This window comes from Schistocerca americana, chromosome 4 (genome assembly GCF_021461395.2).
Source record: "Schistocerca americana isolate TAMUIC-IGC-003095 chromosome 4, iqSchAmer2.1, whole genome shotgun sequence".
Taxonomy (NCBI): domain Eukaryota; kingdom Metazoa; phylum Arthropoda; class Insecta; order Orthoptera; family Acrididae; genus Schistocerca; species Schistocerca americana.
The window spans coordinates 423,303,140-423,328,298 of record NC_060122.1 but is presented as its reverse complement, the minus strand read 5'-3'; the positions used below and the strand labels follow the sequence as shown (position 1 = coordinate 423,328,298).

At 40.8% G+C, this 25,159-nt stretch overlaps 1 protein-coding gene across 1 annotated transcript in view; it reads left to right on the top strand.

The window, feature by feature from the left end:
* Positions 1-25,159, top strand: part of LOC124612765 (F-box/WD repeat-containing protein 7) — a 139,768-nt gene that overhangs the window by 35,360 nt on the left and 79,249 nt on the right. The window contains exon 5 of the mRNA XM_047141159.1: positions 3,843-3,977. Coding sequence (XP_046997115.1) covers positions 3,843-3,977 — 135 coding nt within the window. The remainder of the gene's footprint in view (positions 1-3,842; positions 3,978-25,159) is intronic.

Sequence of the window (25,159 nt, the reverse complement as noted above, 5' to 3'; positions counted from 1 at the left end):
CATGGTAATTGGATGTCTCTATAGGCCCTCTGGCTCAGCAGCTGTTGTGGCTGAGCACCTGAAAGATAATTTGGAAAATATTTCAAGTAGATTTCCCCACCATGTTATAGTTCTGGGTGGAGATTTTAATTTGCCGGATATAGACTGGGAGACTCGAACGTTCATAATGGGTGGCAGGGACAAAGAATCCAGTGAAATTTTTTTAAGTGTTTTATCTGAAAACTACCTTGAGCAGTTAAACAGAGAACCGACTCGTGGCGATAACATATTAGACCTTCTGGTGACAAACAGACCCGAACTATTTGAAACAGTTAATGCTGAACAGGGAAGCAGCGATCATAAAGCGGTTACTACATCGATGATTTCAGCCGTAAATAGAAATATTAAAAAAGGTAGGGAGATTTTTCTGTTTAGCAAAAGTGACAAAAAGCAGATTACAGAGTACCTGACGGCTCAACACAAAAGTTTTGTCTCAAGTACAGATAGTGTTGAGGATCAGTGGACAAAGTTCAGAACCATCGTACAATATGCGTTAGGTGAGTATGTGCCAAGCAAGATCGTAAGAGATGGAAAAGAGCCACCGTGGTACAACAACCGAGTTAGAAAACTGCTGCGGAAGCAAAGGGAACTTCACAGCAAACATAAACATAACCAAAGCCTTGCAGACAAACAAAAATTATGCGAAGCGAAATGTAGTGTGAGGAGGGCTATGCGAGAAGCGTTCAATGAATTCGAAAGTAAAGTACTATGTACTGACTTGGCACAAAATCCTAAGAAATTTTGGTCTTATGTCAAAGCGGTAGGTGGATCAAAACAAAATGTCCAGACACTCTGTGACCAAAATGGTACTGAAACAGAGGATGATAGACTATAGGCCGAAATACTAAATGTCTTTTTCCAAAGCTGTTTCACAGAGGAAGACTGCACTGTAGTTCCTTCTCTAGATTGTCGCACAGATGACAAAATGGTAGATATCAAAATAGATGACAGAGGATAGAGAAACAATTAAAATCGCTCAAAAGAGGAAAGGCCGCTGGACCTGATTGGATACCGGTTCGATTTTACACAGAGTACGCGAAGGAACTTGCCCCCCCTTCTTGCAGCGGTGTACCATAGGTCTCTAGAAGAGCGTAGCGTTCCAAAAGATTGGAAAAGGGCACAGGTCATCCCCATTTTCAAGAAGGGACGTCGAACAGATGTGCAGAACTATAGACCTATATCTCTAACATCGATCAGTTGTAGAATTTTGGAACACATATTATGTTCGTGTATAATGGCTTTTCTGGAGACTAGAAATCTACTCTGTAGGTATCAGCATGGGTTTCGAAAAAGACGGTCGTGTGAAACCCAGCTCGCGCTATTCGTCCACGAGACTCAGAGGGCCATAGACACGGGTTCACAGGTAGATGCCGTGTTTCTTGACTTCCGCAAGGCGTTCAATACCGTTCCCCACAGTCGTTTAATGAACAAAGTAAGAGCATATGGACTAACAGACTAATTGTGTGATCGGATTGAAGAGTTCCTAGATAACAGAACGCAGCATGTCATTCTCAATGGAGAGAAGTCTTCCAAAGTGAGAGTGATTTCAGGTGTGCCGCAGGGGAGTGTCATAGGACTGTTGCTATTCACAATATACATAAATGACCTTGTGGATGACATCGGAAGTTCACTGAGGCTTTTTGCAGATGATGCTGTGGTGTATCGAGAGGTTGTAACAATGGAAAATTGTACTGAAATGCAGGAGGATCTGCAGCGAATTGACGCATGGTGCAGGGAATGGCAATTCAATCTCAATGTAGACAAGTGTAATGTGCTGCGAATGCATAGAAAGATAGATCCCTTATCATTTAGCTACAACCTAGCATGTCAGCAACTGGAAGCAGTTAATTCCATAAATTATCTGGGAGTACGCATTAGGAGTGATTTAAAATGGAATGATCATATAAAGTTGATCGTCGGTAAAGCAGATGCCAGACTGAGATTCATTGGAAGAATCTTAAGGAAATGCAATCCGAAAACAAAGGAAGTAGGTTATAGTACACTTGTTCGCCCACTGCTTGAATACTGCTCAGCAGTGTGGGATCCGTACCAGATAAGGTTGATAGAAGAGATAGAGAAGATCCAACGGAGAGCAGCGCGCTTCATTACAGGATCATTTAGTAATCGCGAAAGCGTTATGGAGATGATAGATAAACTCCAGTGGAAGACTCTGCAGGAGAGACGCTCAGTAGCTCGGTGTGGGCTTTTGTTAAAGTTTCGAGAACATACCTTCACCAAAGAGTCAAGCAGTAAATTGCTCCCTCCTACTTATATCTCGCGAAGAGACCATGAGGATAAAATCAGAGATTAGAGCCCACACAGAAGCATACCGACAATGCTTCTTTCCACGAACAATACGAGACTGGAATAGAAGGGAGAACCGATAGAGGTACCCGGGGTAGTCTCTGCCACACTCTGTCAGGTGGCTTGCGGAGTATGGATGTAGGTGTAGATGTAGTAGATGAAAGTGGAGGTGCCAAGAGAGAAATTTGTGGCAGGCTGCATTTAACCAGTCAGATGACTTACGGGGAAAAGAATAGTGAATCGAATAGCTAGTGTTTGTAACCCTGCAGACAGCCAACTACATCAGATTATGGTAGAAATTTTACATTACTCAAATTTTCTTAGTCTTCTTACCTCCCACTGTCCTGTGATCTTTGCATTCATTAAATGCTTTTTTTCTGCTCTTGTTTTGCCATTCTTTCTCTGTAGTTAATTATGACCCACATCTCTTCTGATTGTGACACTTCTTCTTGTCAACTTTTCATTGACTATCTGTCTGTTGTGACTCACTCACTCACTCACTCACTAACTCGTCGCCACCTAACCCAAACCACAAAGAATAGAAACTTGAAATTTTCGGAGGGTGTTGATCTTACACTGTAGGCATGTTTAAGATGGGCTTTTTCTATATTCTGTTCCTAATGGGGTGAAATAGGGGATGAAAGGTTTTTTGAAAATTAGTTGCTGTTAAGGCAGTTTTGAAGCTAGACCTATGAAAATTTGTATCAGGTTTCTGTCAGAAGTAAGAAATACATGTTTCATCATTTTTGGAAATTTAACCCCTTTGGGGGTGCAATAGTGGGTGAAATGTTTTATGAAAATATTTCATTGGAAAGCCTTTTTAATGCTAAATCTTTGAAAATAGTGTTTGGCTTCTCAGTTGTAAATGGGGAAAAAAACACTGTTTTTGTAAATTCAGCCCCTAAAGGGATGTAATAGGGCCAGACTGATTCATTATCGCCTAGCCCAAACCACTAATTACAGAAACGTGAAATTTTGGAGTGGGTGTGGATCTTAAACAGTAAGGGTTGTTTAAGAATGGACTGTTCAAAATTCCACTCCTAAGGATTTGGAATAGGGAATGAAATGCTTTCTTAAAATGTCACTATTAAGGCAATTTTGAAGCTAGAATTACGAAAACTAATATTTTAACTACGAAAACTAATATTTTGTGTGTACACACACAAGAATGCAGAAGGTATGATTAACGAAAAACTTAGTCTCCAGCTCTCAGAACTGCTTTTCAGACAGAAGTCATTCACATTAATTAACATGAAAATTTTATAAGCTGTTGCAATTTGTAAACAACATATAAATTCAGTTATAGAAAAACAGAAAAATCTGTGCAGAACATACTGTCTATGCAAGCGAAGCACTAAGCTAGTTAATTATATTACTATTGTTTTTTCAGTTTTTGATTTACTTTTTCTTCTGATTTCCTGTGCATGAATATTAGGATCATCTTTTTCTGTGTAGTCAACATAATGATATATTTTTCTTGATTGTCTTTGTATTTGCAGCGATGGTCAAATGCGGAACGTCTTTTAGCCATAGATCAACTCATTGAGAAATGTGAGCCAACTCAAGTAAGGCACATGATGCAAGTCATTGAACCACAATTCCAACGTGATTTTATATCACTGCTTCCGAAGGAGGTAAGTCTCATTGTAGTAGAATAATATAAATCATAGGTCACTAATGTCTTAAAAACATCCTTTGTTAAAAGGTTATGTCAGTAATATCTGTGGAAGTTGGTGTAAAGCACATCAGTAATTTGTAGTACTATGTTTCTGTCAGATGTAATTTACACTAAGCTGACAAAAGTAATGGGGTAGCAATATGCACATATACAGATGGTAGTGGTATTGTGTACGCTGGGTATGGAAGAGCAGCGTATTGGTGGAGCTGTTATTTGTACTCAGGCAATTCATTTCAGAAGGTTTCTGATATTATTGTGGCTGCACAACAGTAATTAACAAACTTTGAATACGGAATGGTAGAATGTGTATGTAACTGAATCTCTAAAACAACTAACAGTATTTAAGCATTTCTGAGCAGAAGACATTATTGTGCAAGATAAGCACGAGAGGACAACTGGGGTGTTCTCCAGGCCACTGAGTCATTTATTCATGCATAGTTACCAGCTTCTGTAAATTTCTTGAAAGAACTTGTTTCCATTGTAGTTTCTTTATTTGAAATTTTTAGCTATATCCACCCCCTTCAGCATTATCAAGATACATCACCCTAAAAATTATATTATGCTTATAAGTACATGACCAACACAGCAGTGTGCCGAATTCTTATTAGAGATATCATTACATGTTGTTCTTTAGACACTGCAGTATGGATTGTGGCATCCTTGTAAGTGTAACAACATTTTTATTGTGATGTATTTTGGCAGCATCCAAGGAAAAGTCACTAATCCATAAATAAAGTATTTACTTAAAGTAAAAGAAAAAGAAAGTCTACTCAGAAAAAGGTTCTTTCAAGTCACTACAGGAATCTAGCAAACGATGGGACTATCAGTACTAGCAAAAATTATGTTTTTAAGAAAAGTGTGTTTAAATCAAGAGAACACTGATTGAAGAATGTGAAGTGGTTTCAGAAAACATGGCACAAGAAGACAACTTTTGTGGAGAATGATTTTCCCTGACAAGACACATTAAGGTTTAATGGAATTGAAAGGTGGCATAATTGTATCAGCTTTTAACCCTTGACTTGTGACATTGTATTACAATGTTAGTACTGGTACAGGGTGTTGGAAACACCCCAGAGTTTAAGAACCTAGATAATGTTGTAGTGGAAAAAAAATTGTTATAGTATTGAAGTCTTGAGTTCTTCCTCAGGTTAATGCACTTTATATGCATTGTTGTTGTTGTTGTTGTTGTTGTCTTCAGTCCTGAGACTGCTTAGTGTATTCATCTCTTGGTCTCCCTCTACGATTTTTACCCTCCACGCTGCCCTCCAATGCTAAATTTGTGATCCCTTGATGCCTCAGAACATGTCCTACCAACCGGTCCCTTCTTCTTGTCAAGTTGTGCCACAAACTCCTTTTCTCCACAATTCTATTCAATACGTCCTCATTAGTTATGTGATCTATCCATCTAATCTTCAGCATTCTTCTATAGCACCACATTTCGAAAGCTTCTATTCTCTTCTTGTCCAAACTATTTATCGTCCATGTTTCAGTTCCATACATGGCTACGCTCCGTACAAATACTTTCAGAAACGACTTCCTGACACTTATCTATATACTCAATGTTAACAAATTTCTCTTCTTCAGAAACGCTTTCCTTGCCATTGCCAGTCTACTTATATGTATTGGTAATATAAATTTATAACTTTAACACCACAAATACAAATAAAAAATAGTAATGGTTCCTTCTTGCCATGTTTGGTTGATAGATATCTGTTAATTCTGTCAAGCTTCAACATTTTCTACATTATATTGTTTCTTTCCAAGTGATAAAAATATTCTTTCTCAAAACTGTCATTACATATTGCAATCATATGACATATACAAATTTTTATTGTGTGTTTCACTCACAAAACTTTCCCACATCTTTACTTATTGGGCACACTGTACATCTTCCTTTCTGTTTCTTCCATCATCCACATTTCAGTTTTTGAGCCTTGGTCTTTCTGCTGAAGGTCCGTATTTTTCATCCTCTTGTGTTGTCTTCTCCACCACTTTGTTTTCTGGATTAGGGTAGGGATGTTACTGCTACTTCCTGTGTATAACTGGTTGTATTAACAGAACTCTTGGTTCTTTAGTCATATTGTTGCCCTCAGTCTTTCTGGTAAATATCATTTGAGCATTTATTCCAGAATATTGAAAAATATTGAACAGAATCGTGTTTTTCTTGATGTGAGGTAGGTGGTGCACATTTCATCCAGTGTGTCTGCTCGTGTTTTTGTGGAATTGTACATTGTGATAGTTTCAGACTTTCTCTCTTCTGTGCTGTCATCTATTTTATTACCAAAGTTCATAGATGGAGGAAGCATCATGCTTTTGTTTTCTTTAGGCACTTAAGAGATGATTCTTAAGCCCTTTTGAAATCCAAATTATCCACTTTTAACTCCACATTCACAAATTCAGAAGACAGTTGCTTCATTTTTACAAACAGTTCCAATGAAAGTATCTCCTTCTGCAGCTCTTCAGGTAAGCCACAACTAGTAAATCAATTATCTGCCATTACATTACAGCCAGTCACATTAGTTGTCTCACTCAGTAGAATTATCAAATCTTACGGTGAGTTTGAAACTTCATTTGGTCCATCTAGCTGTTTCCCAAGGTATATTGCCACAACGAGAGTGTACCATGTCGTGGCATCACAGAACATTAGAATTTTCAGACCATACTTTGATGGCTCGCTTGGTATATCGTGGTGAAAACTAAGTTTCCCTCTGAAAGCAGTTAACTGACATCCACAGTGGTGTAGTCGGACACTGTGTAGTTCTTGTTACAGTTTGCTTGGAACAATTCAAATATCTTGCTAATAAGTGCAAGTTAATTTATTCTCTTTCTCTCTTGTGTGCTTTGAATGTCGTCAAACTATATGCATCTGAACAGGAACTGAACCGGTTGTGTACCATGGATTCTTTAGGTTCATATGTCCAGAGTTGTAAAAACCAACCAAAATAACCAACAAAAGCCCTAATTTCAGCCACATTTGTAGCTTTGGCATTTCATTTCCAGGCAGAATTCCCTGAAATACTTGTTATGTGCACATTAGTATATCCTCATGTTCTTTTTTTCCAAATATATGTTCATCAAAAACAAAAGCAAGTAGTCTGATAGAGAGGTGGCTTAGTGGTTAGCACACTGGACTCACCCCCCTCCCAGGGGGGCTCGCCACTCTTTGGCGGGTTTGCACTTGGTCACCACAGGGCCCCAGCCTTTGCAGCATCTTTTCCCTTCTGTGCTGCGTGTCTATCTTCTTGCTATTCTTTTTCACCTCTCCTGGGCAACATGTCTGGGGTGTTTTTGGGAATGTTCCACATTGTCTGTAGCTGACATAAGAATAGTCTCATCACTGTTTTTTGTTCCTTTTTCCTTTCTTCATTCACATTCTCCTATCATCTTCTGATTCGACGTTTGATGCTCCTCTTTTTTTTCTTCCTGCCTGTGTGCTCCTGAAAAGGGTGGCTCACATGTCTGACATGTAACAGCTGACTCGGTAACATGTAATTCCCAGCCCCAGATCAACAGATAGTGTTCACACATAGCCCCTGGTAGATGTCAAGTCCAGAGAAGGATGATTGCCTAAGTTGCTACCTTCCCAAAGTGCTGAGTTTTGAACAATCATCGTAAGGCAGGTGCACACCCTTGTGAAGGTGGCTCCCAGTTGGAAGGAGCATGCCATTGGAGGCGCTGGCAATCATGGGGGATTTTCCAGCAGTGAGCCAATCAGGTTCACAATCAGTGTCTACAAAACATAAACAGAATGAGGCTAATGATTCAAGACCCTTCAAGCCAGCTGCACCACGGTGCCTTGTGGTTTCACGCACTGAAGATGGTCTGTCCTTCGTGACGGTAAATCTGTTTATTATTCAGAAAGGAGTTGATGCAGTTGCCAGCTTTGTGAAATCCTGCTCTTGTTTACAAAATGGCACTTTGGTTTTGGAGACTACTTCTGATTCTTAAGCACAACTTCTTGCCGCTTCACTTCTCCACAGCTATCCTGTTCGTGTTGAGGCCCATAGAATTCTGAACTCTACCTGTGATGTTATTTACACTAGGCTGTCTGACAGTCTGACCGAGGCCAAAATCCAAGCGTACCGCTCTGATCAGGGTGTCATTGCCGTCCATCAGGTAATGAAAAAGGTAGATGCCTCTCCTTAGTGCCCACATGCACTCTTTTTTTTCCCACCTTTGATAGAGTGGTTCTTCCATCCCAGACCAGAGCAGGCTATGAAGTTATCACAGTCCGACCATACATTCCGAACCAGATGCACTACTACCAGTGTCATTGTTTCAACATCACTGGAATGTGAGGTGACACCCTTTCATTTTTGCCTCATCATGACTCTTCTCCAATGCAACGATCGTGGCCCTAAATTTGCATCCTCATGACTGCTTTGAGCTTTTGCATTTCTTCTCGGTGTATTTTGACACCCCCGAGGTCGGCATTCCATCTCATGGGGGAGTCGTGCTGCTCATATGGGATGACATTCATAATCATTCCATTTCTCTGGCTACCCGTCTTCAAGCTGTTGCAGCTTGCCTTTTCCTTTCCCTCTTGACCTTTTCCCTTTGTACCATTTATATCCTTCCGTCATTTGATGTCACCAGGGCAGACTTCCACCAGCTTACTGGTCAGCTACTTCACTCATTTCTGCTGCTGGGTGACTTTAATGTGCACCATCTCGTTTGGGGTTTTTCCAGAACCCATCAGAGAGGTGTCCTCTTGGCCAACCTTATTAATCAACTTAACCTCTTCTGCCTTAATACGGGAGCACCCCTGTTCCTTTCTGACTCCTCTCTTCTGCCTTACACGGGAGCACCCCTGTTCCTTTCTGACTCCTCGTACACCTATTCCCATTTGGACCTATCCTTCTGCACTGCCCAGTTTACCCTTCATCTCAATTGGTCAGTTCTTTCTGATGTCTACTCAAGCAACCATTTCATGTGTGCTATATGTTTACTGACTCCTACCCCACCTCTGTGCATACCCCAAAGGCTGCTTACTAAGGCCGACTGGTGGCGTTACTCTTCCATGGCAGCCTTCGACAAACAAGATTTTCCCAGTTGTGATGACTTGGTGCAATATCTTACAAAGTGGAATATCTTACAAATGTTATCCTTATCCTTCCAGAATGTTCCGTTTCTCGCACTTCCTCTTTACCAAGCTGTGTTCCTGTCCTTTGGTGGACTGAGGCATGCCACGATGCAATTCACGCATGGAGACGTGCTCCCCCTGTTTTTACCTGTCATCCTATGATAACAAACTGAATTTATTACAAACAGATGTGTGCACATTGTCATCACGTTCTCTGGAAAAGCAAAAGAGCTAGCCGGATTTCATTCAAAGGTTCTTTTAACATTTCCAACCCGTCCTCTGTCATGCCGTGAAGTTGAGAGCTGTGCTGGCAGTAGCGTAGCTACTGGCAGGGTCACCCAAGCCAGATTGGTCTCAACTGAGGAGCCAGACAAAGTGTGTCCCACAACATTGAGCAGGGGGGCTCTAGACGCATAGTGAAGCCAGCTTCCCTAGGGGAGTAAACCTAATACAAATCCTGGTCCCCCAAGTTGGGGATTGGGCTCGAGGCTAACACCCTCTTCCTGCAAAAAAAGGTAAAGTTATGAAAACCCAAAGAGCAGAAGCCTGATGGATTATTATATAGACGACGACATGGCACGGATCTTGGACAACGAATGGTTAAAAAGTTGAAAACTGACCTTTGAATTTGTACCTGGAATGTTTGATCTTTATATAGCCCAGGCTCTCCAAAGAAGTTATTAGACAAGCAGGGGAAGCTCAAGGAGAGCATTACTGCCATCCAAGAAATTTGATGGACAAGGAGTGGAGTACTGGAAAAGAAAAAGGGCTATAAATTCTATAGCTGTGATAACAGACGAGTTTGGCACAGGTTTCCTTGTTCATAAAGATCTGAAACATTTGGTGATGAATTTTACACCCATTAACCCAAGGCTCTCAGTAATTAGAATTAAAGGAAGATTCTTTAACTATATTATAATTATTGGGCATGCACCAACAGAAGAATCTATTGAAGACCTAAAACATGATTTCCATGATGCCCTTGATAAAGCTTATGGTAAGTGTCCAGGGAATGACATCAAGATAGTGCTGGGCGATTTTAATGCATAACTTGGAAGAGAGGACATTGTCCAGCATGTAATTGGAGCCCATAGTAAACATGGATCCACTAATGATAATGGAATAAGATTGAGCATCTTCGCAGGCTCCCGGAATATGATAGTGGGATCTACCAGATTTCCCCACAAGGAGATACACAAGGGCAAGTGGAAGTCACTTGATGGTTGAACCATTAATCAAATTGATCATGTACTGACAGACTGGAGGCATAAAACTAACTTCTTGGCTGTTCAAAACTGTAATGGCCAAGATGAGAGCAAGGATATTAAATACTCAGAAAGAGAGACATACTAGAAAAGAACAGTACAATATTGCAGTACTGCAATTAACAGAAACTTACGAATCGTACTGTCGGAAAGTTTCTCAGGCTGTAGAACAAGAACAAGGAACACTGTGAGACAGTAATGACATAGAACAAAAATGGCTGACTAAAGAGCTACAGACATTTCAGCTAAGGAAACACTAGGGATGGAGAGAAAATCAACAAGGCCCACATGGTTTGATGAAGAGTGTAAGAGAGTGACTGGAGAAAAGAACACTGCATACCAAAAGACATTACAGGTGAATTGCGCAAGAAGCTTGTCAGAGGATTATCAAGAGAATAGGAGGATCGAAAAGACAACACAAAGCCTGAAAAAAGGAATGGACTAAGGCTGAAATAGAATGTATGGGAGTGTCCAAGAAGAAGAATGAAACAAGGAAGTTCTTTATAAAAGTAAATAATGTTAGAAGACAATTTGCTCCAATAACCAGCTTGATTAGAGATGAAGAAAGAAACATAATAAGTGAGAGTAAACAGACTCTGGAAAGATGGCGAAGATACTTTAATGACCTGATTAATCGAGAGACAGAGCAAGCAGAGGATACCTCTAATGATTGTGAGCAAGGATTGGATGATGAACAGCCACTGGATGGCCTAGGGTTAGAGGATGTTAAAATAGTTTTAAGGAAACTGAAGAATAACTAGGTCCCCGGCACTGATAGCATTCCTGCAAAATTGTTAAAATGTGGAGGAGCAACATTAGAGCAGTCTCTATTTGAACTTATCACTCTCATATGGGAACAGGAAAGGATACCAGATGAATGGAATGAAAGAATATCATGTTCCATACATAAAAAGGGCTACCGAATGGAGTGTAGAAACCACTGTGGAATCACCCTCTTGAACCTGGGGTAAAAAGTGTTATCTAATATTAATTTTGATTGACTACTCGCACAGGTGGATAAAGAAATTGGAATATACCAATGCGGATTTTGACGAGGAAGGTCAACAATAGACCAGATTTTCAACCTGCGCAAAATTTTGGAGAAAACTGTTGAATATAGAACTGGAACGCATCACCTCATTATTGACTTTAAGGCTGCATATGACAGCATCAATAGAAACCAGTTGTTTCATGTTTTCACGTCCAACTCTCTCGCGGATTGTAAAATTGTTGCTCTTTGGTTTATTTATTCTCTTTGTAACAACACATTTACGAAAAGAGTTACGTGAAATACTTTTAGCAATGCTGTGCTTGAATTTCCTTATCATCATTACACTTTAGCGGAATAAAATGTATATATGGAAGTCTTATTGTTCTGTATCTGGCCTACAATTTAAGGAACGATTTTTCGTAACTGCAACTCATGCTAAGAATCAATATATCTTCCCTACTTCATAGTGATTAAAAGTTGAAATTACTTTGTTATGAGCACTGATGTTACAGTCCGTGTGATCGTTCAAAAACACAAGTTCGCAGTGGATTTTATTTCTCGTTAAAATGCTATTTCATACCACGACTAGCCCAAGAACATGAGACTCTCATTAAAAAATACGTTGTCACTATAAAGTTTGCCAGATCAGAACGGAGCACAGCAAGATTACTATCAGATTCTGAAGGTACATTAAATTATTTGCACTGTAAATTATATCCTATCAGCAGCCCGCGTCAATCTGCAACACATCATAAAATCTGCTGATCTTCACTGCCAGTCTGGGAGCTAAAAGAAATAATATTATTTTACTATTATTTTACCGCTTCCTTGCGGTATGCTCGACTATATTGTAAGTCGTTTAAATACGCCGCGGCAGCGGCTCTTCGTTCTCCACGCAGCTCAGCACCACAGATAATATTTATATAACTGAAAAATGTCTCAACAGGATGGGATAATATGCAAGCAAGCTTAACAATAAATAATACAAGTTTTCATTTAAACACCTCTATTAAAACCTTTAAATATCTCAGTGATTACAGACCTTTGTGAATTCACACGTAATGGCGTACATTGCTTAGTCTCGACAAAAGAATGCTACATTGGCGTTCTCTACGACAACAACAGGAGATCTTACTCGCACAACTTCCAAATTAAGACGACAAAGACATTCATATTCAACACGTATTATATACTAGTTCCTTTTTTAATCTCTGTTTAACATTTATCTTCTGTGTCGGTTTTATTACTCGCCGACGCAGACGTTTTCAGAAATAAATAATAAAAAAAAAACATAATTTTATACAACGACACAATATGATACATCTAATTCTCTAATTACTACATAATATATTGTTTTTGTTGCTCTAGACGTTACAATGCCCCCTGGCAGCAATTGACTAACGTTGGAAATGTTCGGCAATATGCTGCCACTAACGTCTGTTTGGTTATTGTCTGTTACCTTGGTTGGATCATTCGCTTTACACTTTTTAGTTCTTTTACACTGTAGGTTTAATTACACTTTTTATACTGTTCTTTCACTTTGCGAGGTGACCGTCAACCTAGTCCCAGGGTCATTACATTTATTTGGCTCCCCCATTCGGGCTACGTGCGATCAGAAAACCTGGGAAAACTGCGCCGGAGCCATGGTCATCTCGTCTGGTTTGTTTTAATACCCAGTTTGATCACAAAAAGTTCAGATTCTATCCAATGTTCACATATAACAAAGGCTATTTGTGAGAGCATGTTAAACCTTTAGTCTCTTTGTTACCCATATAATATTTGTGTTTTGGATTGTAATGAAAGTCACTTGTTACACATTTTTACAGTAGTATCATGAACCGTCCTTGCATTTACTCGCGACAATTGGTTTAAAATGTCCAGCATTCATGTGAGTATACTCCATTAACATGACGAAAACATATTATATCTATATATCACTGAACCAATGAATACTTTGAGTCCGTATTGAATAACTCAAGAAAAAAAAAATGTTTGTCACGTCATTTCGTGTCTACTAAACCCTATTCATGTTAGTGCATTAAACACATCTTTGATAGTTCATTTGAATGACAACAATGTTGTACGGAGCTGGCGGCGCGAAGCAATTGTTGAGTAGCGTCGTCTGGAACGCCGCGTGCCGACGGCCGCTGGGTTCGACGACCGGCTCTCAGTAACAGCGACGTCGTGCTGACGTGGCGCCCAAGCAGTCGCGAATCGCGGCGAACCATTCGCCGATGTCGGCGAGTGGCAGTGGTTTACCGCGACCGGCTGGCTGGCGGCACGGCACTCGTCTCGGCTTCTCCGCATGGCTCCCCGTTGTAGCGCATGAAACAAACATTCCACAACGGTGTACTGTCTTTAAGGACACAGATTACTAGCTGTGGAAGAAGATGCAACTTGTTAAAAGCGTTTATTGTTCAGTAAGCCGTCGCTTCACTGGTATGCACAGGATGGTTTGGCGTGATAACAGGTTTCTTGTGGCATTGTGACACTGGTATTCAAGGTTCGTCACACGCACATTGTACTACACATTTTCACTCACTCCACGGTTGGTACACTGCCAGAGCGTCTTTCAACACGTGAAAATGTTTCGTAACACACATACTAAATGTCCCCGTCGAGCGATGTTCGTTTAACTCGACTCCGAACGGATCAATAACTACTGTTTTTATACACTGTCTATTGTTCGTTGAGCACTGCACTAGGACAGTCTGTCACTCAACACTAGACTTATCGACTTATATATTGGTGCAGATACAACAGTCATTTTCTGTCCCTGCTACACACAATATTCCGTCCTTTCCTCCATTGTTTATGCACACAGTTTATTTTTTAATACCTTTTAACTGTTCTTCGCATACTCACTCTCATCTACATGGCGTCTATTTGTTTTTACCTTATCACAACACACTTTTCATATTGTTACTAGGCGTATACAGCCCTTTTGTAAAAAATTTTTAATTTTCTTATCAGTGTAGCTTGCCTGGTTATCACCCATCTATCAAACAGATTTTACCATGTGCATGACAGCTTGACTTGGGCATATTGATCAATAAATACTTCATTTGGCACTAGCATTATTTTTAATAATTTTTCCTATATGACCACAGTGTAGGTTCCACATTGGTTGACTTAATTCGCGTATCGCGTAATGAATATTCAAGGGCGTGTACCAAGTACACAGGCTTCAATTGAAGCATTGTTATATACAAAGCGGATTTTCCACGGAACGGGCTTGTTTTTTGATTAGCTTATGCTCCAGTGTCGTTCTCATATCACTACTGGCAGCAAACATCACATAATTGTTGCATATTACAGAGTCCATGTTTGGCTAGTCTAGACTCTCTCTCTCAGGGTTCCTTATCCTAATACAATTACAACAGTTACCTTACTATATTAGATTGCATCATTAATTGCACTTACATACTACACATAGAAAATGGTTCAAGAAATTAATCCTTTGTATAATGATTCGAGAAATTAATCCTCACTTTATCAACAAGAAGATTGTTCGTTGCTTAATGAGCCTATAATTTTTAAATGGCTCTAATTGTCTGTAAACAAAATCTTTCCCGTGTAAGCTATTGCCTACTTTCTGAATCCACTTCCTCCAAGTTTCATTACACACAAAGTTCTTTCTTAATACTAACATACTTATATTCTAAAACACAATTAAAATCTTCTTACAACTATTACTCTTTATATGTGATATGTCACTGAATAAATAACTTCACATCTTTACGTGGATACAATCCTTTGATCTTCCCCGTATGGGGATGTGCTAACAAATAGCTACATTCGTGTGGCACGCTTATTACTTCAAAAGGCCCTGAATATAGCAATTGCCACTTACTATTCTGTTTTAAGGTGGCTGAGGATTTAGCGTGGTTACGAATAAGTACTAGATCCCCTACATTATATTTCTGTTCGTTAGTTACACCTCGGTCGTACTTCCTTTTCCTCTTTGCCGCACAGCTGGTTAGTCTGTTCCATATCTTTTTCATCTTTTCCTCCCTTGTTTCTGCCTTGACTGGTAGTCTCGGCAAAGGCATGAGCCATTCATTCGGTGTCTCACTAAATCCCTTCAATATCTCTACCGGTGGATAGCCTGTACTTGAATGGGGTGTTAAATTGTGTATTTCTACAAATTTCGGTATTAGCCCTGGCCATTTTGTATGTTGGTTCCCTATGTAGATTCTAAGGAACTTATTCAATTCTCTGAATATTCTTTCAACTAGACTGGCTTCGGGATGGAACCGGGATACCAGAATATGCTGTATATTTTGTTCCCGTAGGTAATTTTTCCAAGTTCGACCCGTGAAATAAGAAGCATTATCAGTCGTTATGGCTTCGGGTTTTCCCACTTGAGGCAAGTATTCTTGACTGATCCGCCTGACCATGGTTTTGGCAGTAGCTGATTTTATGCAATAAATTGCCAAGTATTTGGAAAAAATATCGTACATGGCCAGTATATATTTCATACCTCCTCTGGCCATGGGATAAGGACCGGCTACATCCACAGATACTATTTGAAGCGGCCTGAGTGGAACTATGGGATGTAGCTCAAACTTAGTGGATCTATTATAATGTTTTGCGTTTTGACATATCACGCAAGTTCTAACTGTTGCCTGAATCTGGTGTTTCATACGGGGAAAGTAGCAGTATCTCGCCATGATCTCTGCACACTTTCCAATCCCTGCATGGCCCCATGCCAAGTGCGTGTGCCATATCATAACTTTTACCGACTGGTTAGGTATACATACTGCCCAGCAGTCTTCTTTCGTACTAAGTTTATGATACAAAATATGGTTCACTATTTTAAAACCTTGCTCATCTCTATTGTTAACACCCTCTTCAATATTATTAATGATTTTTTTCCACATCGGATCTGCCCTTTGTAATTCGCACATGTTTTTACATATATATAAAAAATCCTTCATGTAAGTATTGTCACGCACTACCAGCACTTTATACTCCGCGGATTGCTCTAACATTTCTGCTAAATCCGGTAATCCTACCGGCAGTCGCGACAGAGCATCCGCTATTACGTTATCTTGGCCTTTTATGTACCTAATCTTTATCCGGTATTCTTGTAAGACAAGCATCCATCTCCTCAGTCTGGTATGGAATAGTTTGCATGACATCAAAAAACTTAACGCCTGGTGGTCACTATACACTTTAATCTCCTTCCCTTGTAAATAATAATTAAACTTTTTCACAGCCCAGACTACTGCAAGTGCTTCCAGTTCGGTTGCCGAGTAGGCTCTCTCGCAGCTAGTTAAAGTCCTACTGGCGAAGCCGATAATCTTTATTGTTGTCGGGTCGTTTCCTTCCTCCCACTGAAATAAGCACGCTCCCAGGCCATAGGAACAAGAATCCGTCGCAAGACAAAAATCTTTTGACAGATCTGGGTGCTGCAAAATATTTGCATTCAGTAGGGCGGTTTTAATCGCTTCAAAAGCTTGTTGACATTTGTCAGTCCAAACCCACTGCACACTTTTTCGTAGCAGATTTAGTAGCGACGCGTCATTTAACAACTGATTGGGCACGAACCTTCTGAAAAAAGACGTGAGCCCAAGAAACGCTTTCAATTGCCTCTTAGTGCGGGGGCTTGGAAATTCTCGGATCGCCTCTAGTTTTTTGTTGTCTGGGCGTATACCAAGTGGTGTAGTAAGATGGCCTAAAAATTTAATTTTATTTCGTCCAAATTTTGACTTTTCTAGGTTTGCTGTCACACCTGCTTGCTTAAATCTCTCTAGTACTCTACGCAACAATTCCATATGTTCGTCCCAAGTAGCAGTAGCGATTACCAGATCATCAACATATACAGTGATTTTTTCTAATAAGTCTGGACCCAGTACCGTGTCTAGTGCAGTAATAAACACTCCAGCACTCACATTCAATCCGAAGGGAAGTACCTTGAATTGGTAACTCCGCCCTCCGAATATGAAAGCTGTGTACTTCCTGGATTCCGGTGTAAGGGGAATTTGCCAATATGAACTTTTCAGATCGACCGATGTCAAGTACTGTGCTCCATGAAATCGTTGTATCTGCTCATCTAAATTCTCAGGGCGAGTCCGGACAGGTATGATAATTTTGTTAATGTCCCTCGCATCTAACACTAGCCTGATTTTTCCATTGGCTTTCGCCACTGCTACAAGAGGACTACTGTATGGAGAGAAGGAGGGCTCAATGATATCCCACTCTAACATCTTCCGAATCTCTTTAGCTACTAATTCCCTCCTCGACCAAGGGATGGAGTAAGTTGCGCGACAGTATGTTTTGTGGGGCATCACCTCTATGTGATAGTGGTACCCTTTGACTATTCCTGGTCGGTCGGTAAATACCATAGTGTATTCCGATAGCAGCTGCGTCAACTGTTGCTTTTGTTTACCGCTTAAACCTTCAGATTCCTGCACTTTGGTTTGAAATGCCTCAACATTTGTTTCAAAATTTCGATCCTCTAAATTCGGGTAATAGAGGTCTGCTGCATGTGACAAATCATCAAGGTGTAGTACCCAAGGGTTCCTACCCTTGATATTGATTCGATTACAACACGGCACAAGTACCTCCTTCGATTTCATCATAGATAACTCAATCCTCCTACCCCTATTAACTATGCTTAATTTCCCCAAGGAGAGGTCGACCAATGCATCCCTCTCACGGAGAAAATCTACTCCCAGAATGCAGGCCACCTTCAATCCTTTAACCACGAGGAACGAGCTCACTATGGCTTCGCCCTCCTTACAAATCTCCACCTGCACCTGGTACTTAACTGATTGGCTCTGTGCACCAATGGCTCCAGACACCTTACAATTATTAACCGGGAAAGTCGGAATGCTATGTCCTTTTCCCAGTGCCTTAAATAACTCCATACTCATTACACTTACTGAGGCACCTGTGTCGATGATTATATTCACTGCAACATCATTGATTTTCGCTTCGATAATAGCTTGCACATTTTCGTTATTATCTTTCTTACATTCGTGTGGTTCGTTCAGTAGATCTTTATCCATACTGACACCATCGTTGTATCGCAGCATACGTATCCCAGGTATATTATTATCACTCGTGTTGCTCTCACTCCATCCCTCGGCCATCGATGGAGAGCATATCGAGGCCGATTCTAGTTTGTTGAATTAGTTACTTGTGAAGTACTTGGAAGGCTATTGTCCGCGACCTCCACTATATGTACACTCTGATTTGTCGGCCGCCACGGCTGCGCAATAGGCGCGTTTTGCGGCGGTGGTCTATTGTTGTCATACCGGTCATTACCCTGTCGCTCTGGGCTTCTTCGCTGATTTTGGTGCCAATTTCGATTACTATCACTATAATTGCTCTGCCACTGACCTCGCGCATTTTTCCCGCGGTTGGTCCCTGACATTCCAGATTCGTACCGGTCGTCAAATCGACGCCTTTTGTTATAGGTTGTTTGTCCATACCCGTTCTGGCCTCTACCATTACTACCATTTTGCGAATGTTCTTGCCGCTTGTTACCACCCCCACCATTTCCATGGTTGTGGTTTTGTGCACTACTATTTCTGTCATGTTTACATCCTGACCCATTATTCCGCGAGTGATCACACGCTGATTTTGCGTCTTCCTGTATCAAGTCTATAGAATCTAGAACAGACAGCAAGTTTTCCATATCGCTTTCTGGTACGTGTATTAATTTCTCTTTGATATGAATGGGTAAATGTGATTTTAGTAGTCTTATTATGTCTCTTGGTGATATAGGCTCGTCCCAGTAGCGTGTTTTGTTTATATATTTTTCAAAATACCGTCTCAAATTCCCCAGACGAGGTGAGTACGGTTCGGGATTATATACTTCTTTTCTTAGCCGCTCTTGTATACAAGGCGACCAATATTTCGATAGAAATGCCCTTTCGAACTGTTCATATGTCATGCAGCTGTCTGCTACTTCTGTAGCCCACAACGCTGCGTCACCTTGAATGTACGACATTACGTATTGAATTTTCTGTGTTTCGTTCCACACACTGGGCAAGATATTTTTAAAGCTTTTTATGAATACTACTGGGTGTACTGATTTCCGTTCAGTAGTAAACGTTTGAAATTGTCTATTTTTGATTAAACTTTCTTCCACTAATATTTTTGAACTACATGGTTTTGCTCCTTGGACATATGCTGTGTGCTCCGAACCGAAGCTACAGCTCTTCGCATTATCGACTGCAGATTCCCCATTGTTGTATCGCGTATAAGTTTGTGCGTTGCCAAAACCATGGGCTGTTGGCGACAGAGGTTCCTGTTCCAAATGTTTTCTGCTTTGTGCTAAACCCTTCTCCAGGTCGGATATCCGTTTGTTCATATTCACTTGCCACTGCGGAATATCCTCACTGAGTATTTGTTTGATGGTTTGCACGTCGTTCTGTACCTGACTATTCACTGCGGTACTGAACGATTCGGATCCTCTATTTGCTATGGCTGCTTGTACTTTGGAATTAATGTTCTTGTCAATCTCACACTCCTTCACTTCTAGCCATGAGTTGAATTCTGTTTCAATTTTAGTTGCTTGTTCGTTCCACTTCTGCTCTACAAGCTGCGTGGAATCTGTTTCTAGCTTTTCTACTCGATTGGCTAATACACCTATTTCGTCTACCCTGTTAGTGTTTGCTACTTGCAGGTTGTTGACCTGTTCAGTCAGCTCCTGCACGGCCTTAGGTATCGACTCATAATTCTGTTTCATATCTGCAATCTCTTTTTTCATGTTTTCTAACGATTGCACAAGTTGCTGGTCCCGCTCAGCTTGCCGGCGATCTCGCTCAGCTTGCTGGGCAAGGAAACTTTCTGTTAACTGGCGATCTCGCTCAGCTTGCTGGGCAAGTAAATTTTCTGCTAGCCTACGATCTCGCTCAGCTTTCTGGCGGTCTCGCTCGACTTGCTGTTGCGCAAATTCTGCCTGGTAATTCAGCACGAGCTCTAATATAGCCTGAAGCGAATACCCACCAGGCAGATCACCACTCTCTGGTTCCTGCTTTTCTGGTGGTGGTACAACTTCTTTCTCTACATCCCCTTGAGGACTAATGGGCGGTGGCACCACTTCCTGTGCCCCTGCCCCCACATTCTCACATGTTATATCCTCAAAGAGAGTACTAGTACTACTTGAGGTACCCGGTTCCACATTTCCTGCACTAACTAATTGTTGTTCCTCAGTATCCATATTGCTCGGACGTTGACTACGCAACTTAACCATATTCATAAATTGCTTACTAAACCACAAAGTCTGACAGTTTTGCCCCTTGCACACAAAATACGTTAATTTATCTACACTAACTGCACACTACAATTTACTATCTACCATCAACTTTGTCCTGTCACAAACACTAACATCAAACTACGCACAATATGCACACCACTAGCGAAATGAGATCACTTCACTGGAGCTCGACTTCTACAAACAGGACAACTACACTGTAGTCTTACCTTTAGTTTATCTTATCTCGGGGTTCGGCTGCCCCCGGATTACGTAGTCGTTACAGCTTCTCAGTACTATCAGGATCGTCTTCTCAGACTCGTTTGCAGTAGTACGGTTTGTCATGAAAGAGTATTTACACATTCATTAAAACATAGCATTGATCATGATATACATACATACATTTATCACTAAATACATATATATCTACACATACATAACAATCAACACTGAAAGAAAAATACATAAAATTTTATATTTGTGGCCACTGCAAATTCGGGCCCCGCGTTTTTGGGCGACAGTTTCACATCCAACTCTCTCGCGGATTGTAAAATTGTTGCTCTTTGGTTTATTTATTCTCTTTGTAACAACACATTTACGAAAAGAGTTACGTGAAATACTTTTAGCAATGCTGTGCTTGAATTTCCTTATCATCATTACCCTTTAGCGGAATAAAATGTATATATGGAAGTCTTATTGTTCTGTATCTGGCCTACAATTTAAGGAACGATTTTTCGTAACTGCAACTCATGCTAAGAATCAATATATCTTCCCTACTTCATAGTGATTAAAAGTTGAAATTACTTTGTTATGAGCACTGATGTTACAGTCCGTGTGATCGTTCAAAAACACAAGTTCGCAGTGGATTTTATTTCTCGTTAAAATGCTATTTCATACCACGACTAGCCCAAGAACATGAGACTCTCATTAAAAAATACGTTGTCACTATAAAGTTTGCCAGATCAGAACGGAGCACAGCAAGATTACTATCAGATTCTGAAGGTACATTAAATTATTTGCACTGTAAATTATATCCTATCAGCAGCCCGCGTCAATCTGCAACACATCATAAAATCTGCTGATCTTCACTGCCAGTCTGGGAGCTAAAAGAAATAATATTATTTTACTATTATTTTACCGCTTCCTTGCGGTATGCTCGACTATATTGTAAGTCGTTTAAATACGCCGCGGCAGCGGCTCTTCGTTCTCCACGCAGCTCAGCACCACAGATAATATTTATATAACTGAAAAATGTCTCAACAGGATGGGATAATATGCAAGCAAGCTTAACAATAAATAATACAAGTTTTCATTTAAACACCTCTATTAAAACCTTTAAATATCTCAGTGATTACAGACCTTTGTGAATTCACACGTAATGGCGTACATTGCTTAGTCTCGACAAAAGAATGCTACATTGGCGTTCTCTACGACAACAACAGGAGATCTTACTCGCACAACTTCCAAATTAAGACGACAAAGACATTCATATTCAACACGTATTATATACTAGTTCCTTTTTTAATCTCTGTTTAACATTTATCTTCTGTGTCGGTTTTATTACTCGCCGACGCAGACGTTTTCAGAAATAAATAATAAAAAAAAAACATAATTTTATACAACGACACAATATGATACATCTAATTCTCTAATTACTACATAATATATTGTTTTTGTTGCTCTAGACGTTACAATGTCTAACAGGAGATGGGGATACATGGAAAGCTCCTGAGAATGATTAAAATGATGATGTCTGAAGTAAGAAGCTACATTTGAGTTTGAGGAAATTACTCAGACCCCCTGGAAATAAAAAAAATCGGCTATGTCAAGGAGATACATTAGCATGCTTGTTATTTAATGTAGCACTCGAGAAGGTGATTAGGGAAGCAGGCATACAGACCAGGGGCACCATCTTGTACAAGTCAGTGCAGATTTTAGCGTATGCAGATCACGTAGACATCATAACATGGACAGTACCAGCACTGAAAGAAGCTTTTACAGCCTTAAGTCAAGCAAGTGAGAAGATGGGTCTTATGATAAATGAAGATAAAACTAAATACAGGGCCTGTGGAAAAGCATATCAACCCACTATGCTGTCAACTTTCAGCGTGAATGGGTACACATTTGAAAGAGTTGATAGCTTCAAGTGTATTGGTTCCACAGTCACTTGCTTCAAGGACATATCAACTGAAATTAGGATTAGGCTGACATCAGCAAATAAGGCATATTCTGCCTTGAGTAATTTATTCCGGCCAAGACTCTTCAGACACCCAACAAAATTCACTGTTTATAAAACCCTTGTTAGACCAGTTCTGACTTACGCTTTGGAAATATGGCCCTTGACGGAAACCAATGCAAGGCTGCTCGGCAGATTTGAGAGGAAAGTTTTGAGAATTGGCGCTGTGTATGACAGAGAACAATGGAGAAAAAGGTAAAATGCAGAATTGTACACTATAAATGCCAGTGCTCCTGTAACAAAAATCATATGATCAGGAAGGATAAGATGGGCAGGTCATGTGGCAAGAATGGAGGAGACTGAGGTGATGAAGATTCTCTTTGGTAATCCAAGAGGACTAAGAGGGAGAGGTCGACCTGGAGCAAGATGGCTGGATGGAGTGGAAGATCACCTGCGGAAGCTCAGATGCGGAAACTCGAGGAGGATAGCATGTGATCGAGATGTATGATGGAAGCTTGTTGGGAAGGCCAAGCTTCATCCTGGACTGTGGTGCCATGAAGAAGAAGAAGAAGAAGAAGAAGAAGAAGAACAAGAAGGATGATGATGATGATGATGATGATGATGATGATGATGATGATGATCTCACTTCATCCCAATCCTCCACCCCAGGGCTACACACTGTTCACATTCAGATTTTGCAGCACCTTTCTGTTACGGGCAAGCACTTTCTGCTTAATACGTACAACCGCATCTGGGGAGAGGGTAGGTTTCCTCAACGCTGGTGTGAAGCCACTCAAAATGTTCAAATGTGTGTGAAATCTTATGGGACTTAACTGCTAAGGTCATCAGTCCCTAAGCTTACACACTACTTAACCTAAATTATCCTAAGGACACACACACATCCATGCCCGAGGGAGGACTCGAACCTCCACGAAGACTAGCCACACAGTCCGTGACTGCAGCACCTTAGACCGCTAAGCTAATCCCGCGCAGCCATGAAGCCTGTCATACCCACACCTAAGCCTTCCTTGTAGCTACCAACCAATATCTCTCACCAGCTGTTTTTGCAAGGTGATAGAATGTATGATTCATGCCTGGCTGGTGTGGTGGCTCGAGTCTCACAATTGACTAACCACTGCACAGTGTGGATTTAGTGTGCCATTCTGTGGTTGACCATCTTGTCACTTTGTCCACACATGCTGTGAATGATTTTCTGTGGAAATCCCAGACTGTGGCCATGTTTTTTGATTTTGAGAAAGCCTACAACACCTGCAGGAGGACTGGTCTCCTCTGTACTCTCTACACGTGGGGCTTCTTTGGCCGCCTGCCCAAATTCCTTGAGGAATTTTTAAAAGACAAGAGTTTTCAAGGTCCATGTCGGTTCTGCCTTGCCGAACACCTTTATCCGGGAAAACTGTGTGCCTCAGAGTTCCGTCCTAAGCCTCATCCTCTTTGCTGTCGCCATAATCGTATAACGTTGTCTCCCCTGCCGGCCATCTCTGGCTCCCTTTTTGTTGACGATATTGCCATCTATTGCAGTTCTCCATGGATCTGTCTCATTGAATGGTGTCTTCAGTGATGTCTCAATTGTCTTTACTTGTGGGCATTGACAGTGGCTTTCGTTTTTCCACTGACAAAACTGTTCAAAGAATTTCTGGTGGCATAGTTTGTTTCTCCCACCACCTTTACATCTTGGGCCGGTTGCTCTTCTATTCATTGAAGCTATGAAATTTGTGGGGCTCATGCTCAATAGGAAACACTCTTGGTCCTCCTATGTGTTTTACCTGGCAGCCTGCAGTATGCAGCCCGTAAATACCCAAATAGCTTCAATGGTACTTCCTGGGGAGCAGATCAAACCACCCTCAGTTTGTACTGGTCCCTTGTCCGTTCGAAACTAGACTATGGGTGCTTTGTTTATGCATCTGCACATCCGTCCCTCTTACACCATCTCAACCGTATCCACCATCATGGTATCCATTTGGCCACTGGTGCTTTTTACACTAGCGTGGTTGAGTGTTTGTATGCCAAAGCTGCGAAACTACCACTGTATTACTGCCGTGACCACCTCAGCAGGTATGCAAGTCGTTTGTCTGCCATGTGTGGCCACCCATCTTGTGCCTTCTTCTTCAATGACTCCTTTGATCTCCAGTAAGGGGCGCATCCCTCTTCTCTGTTACATCCTGGAGTTTGCTTTCAGCTCTTGCTCCAGCAGTTTAACTTCAAGCTGGGTCAATCCATACGAAGTGGTTCAGTGTTGGTTGCTTGACTATTTTTAAATATTTTAATTTTTTTATATGTGATTGTGCTATATTTCAGAAGTTCAAAACAGTATTTTAAAATAATTTATCTTGCACCTTTACTGGATGGCGGCCGTTTTTATTCGTAGGCACGGCGACAATTTTTCAGTCTGGA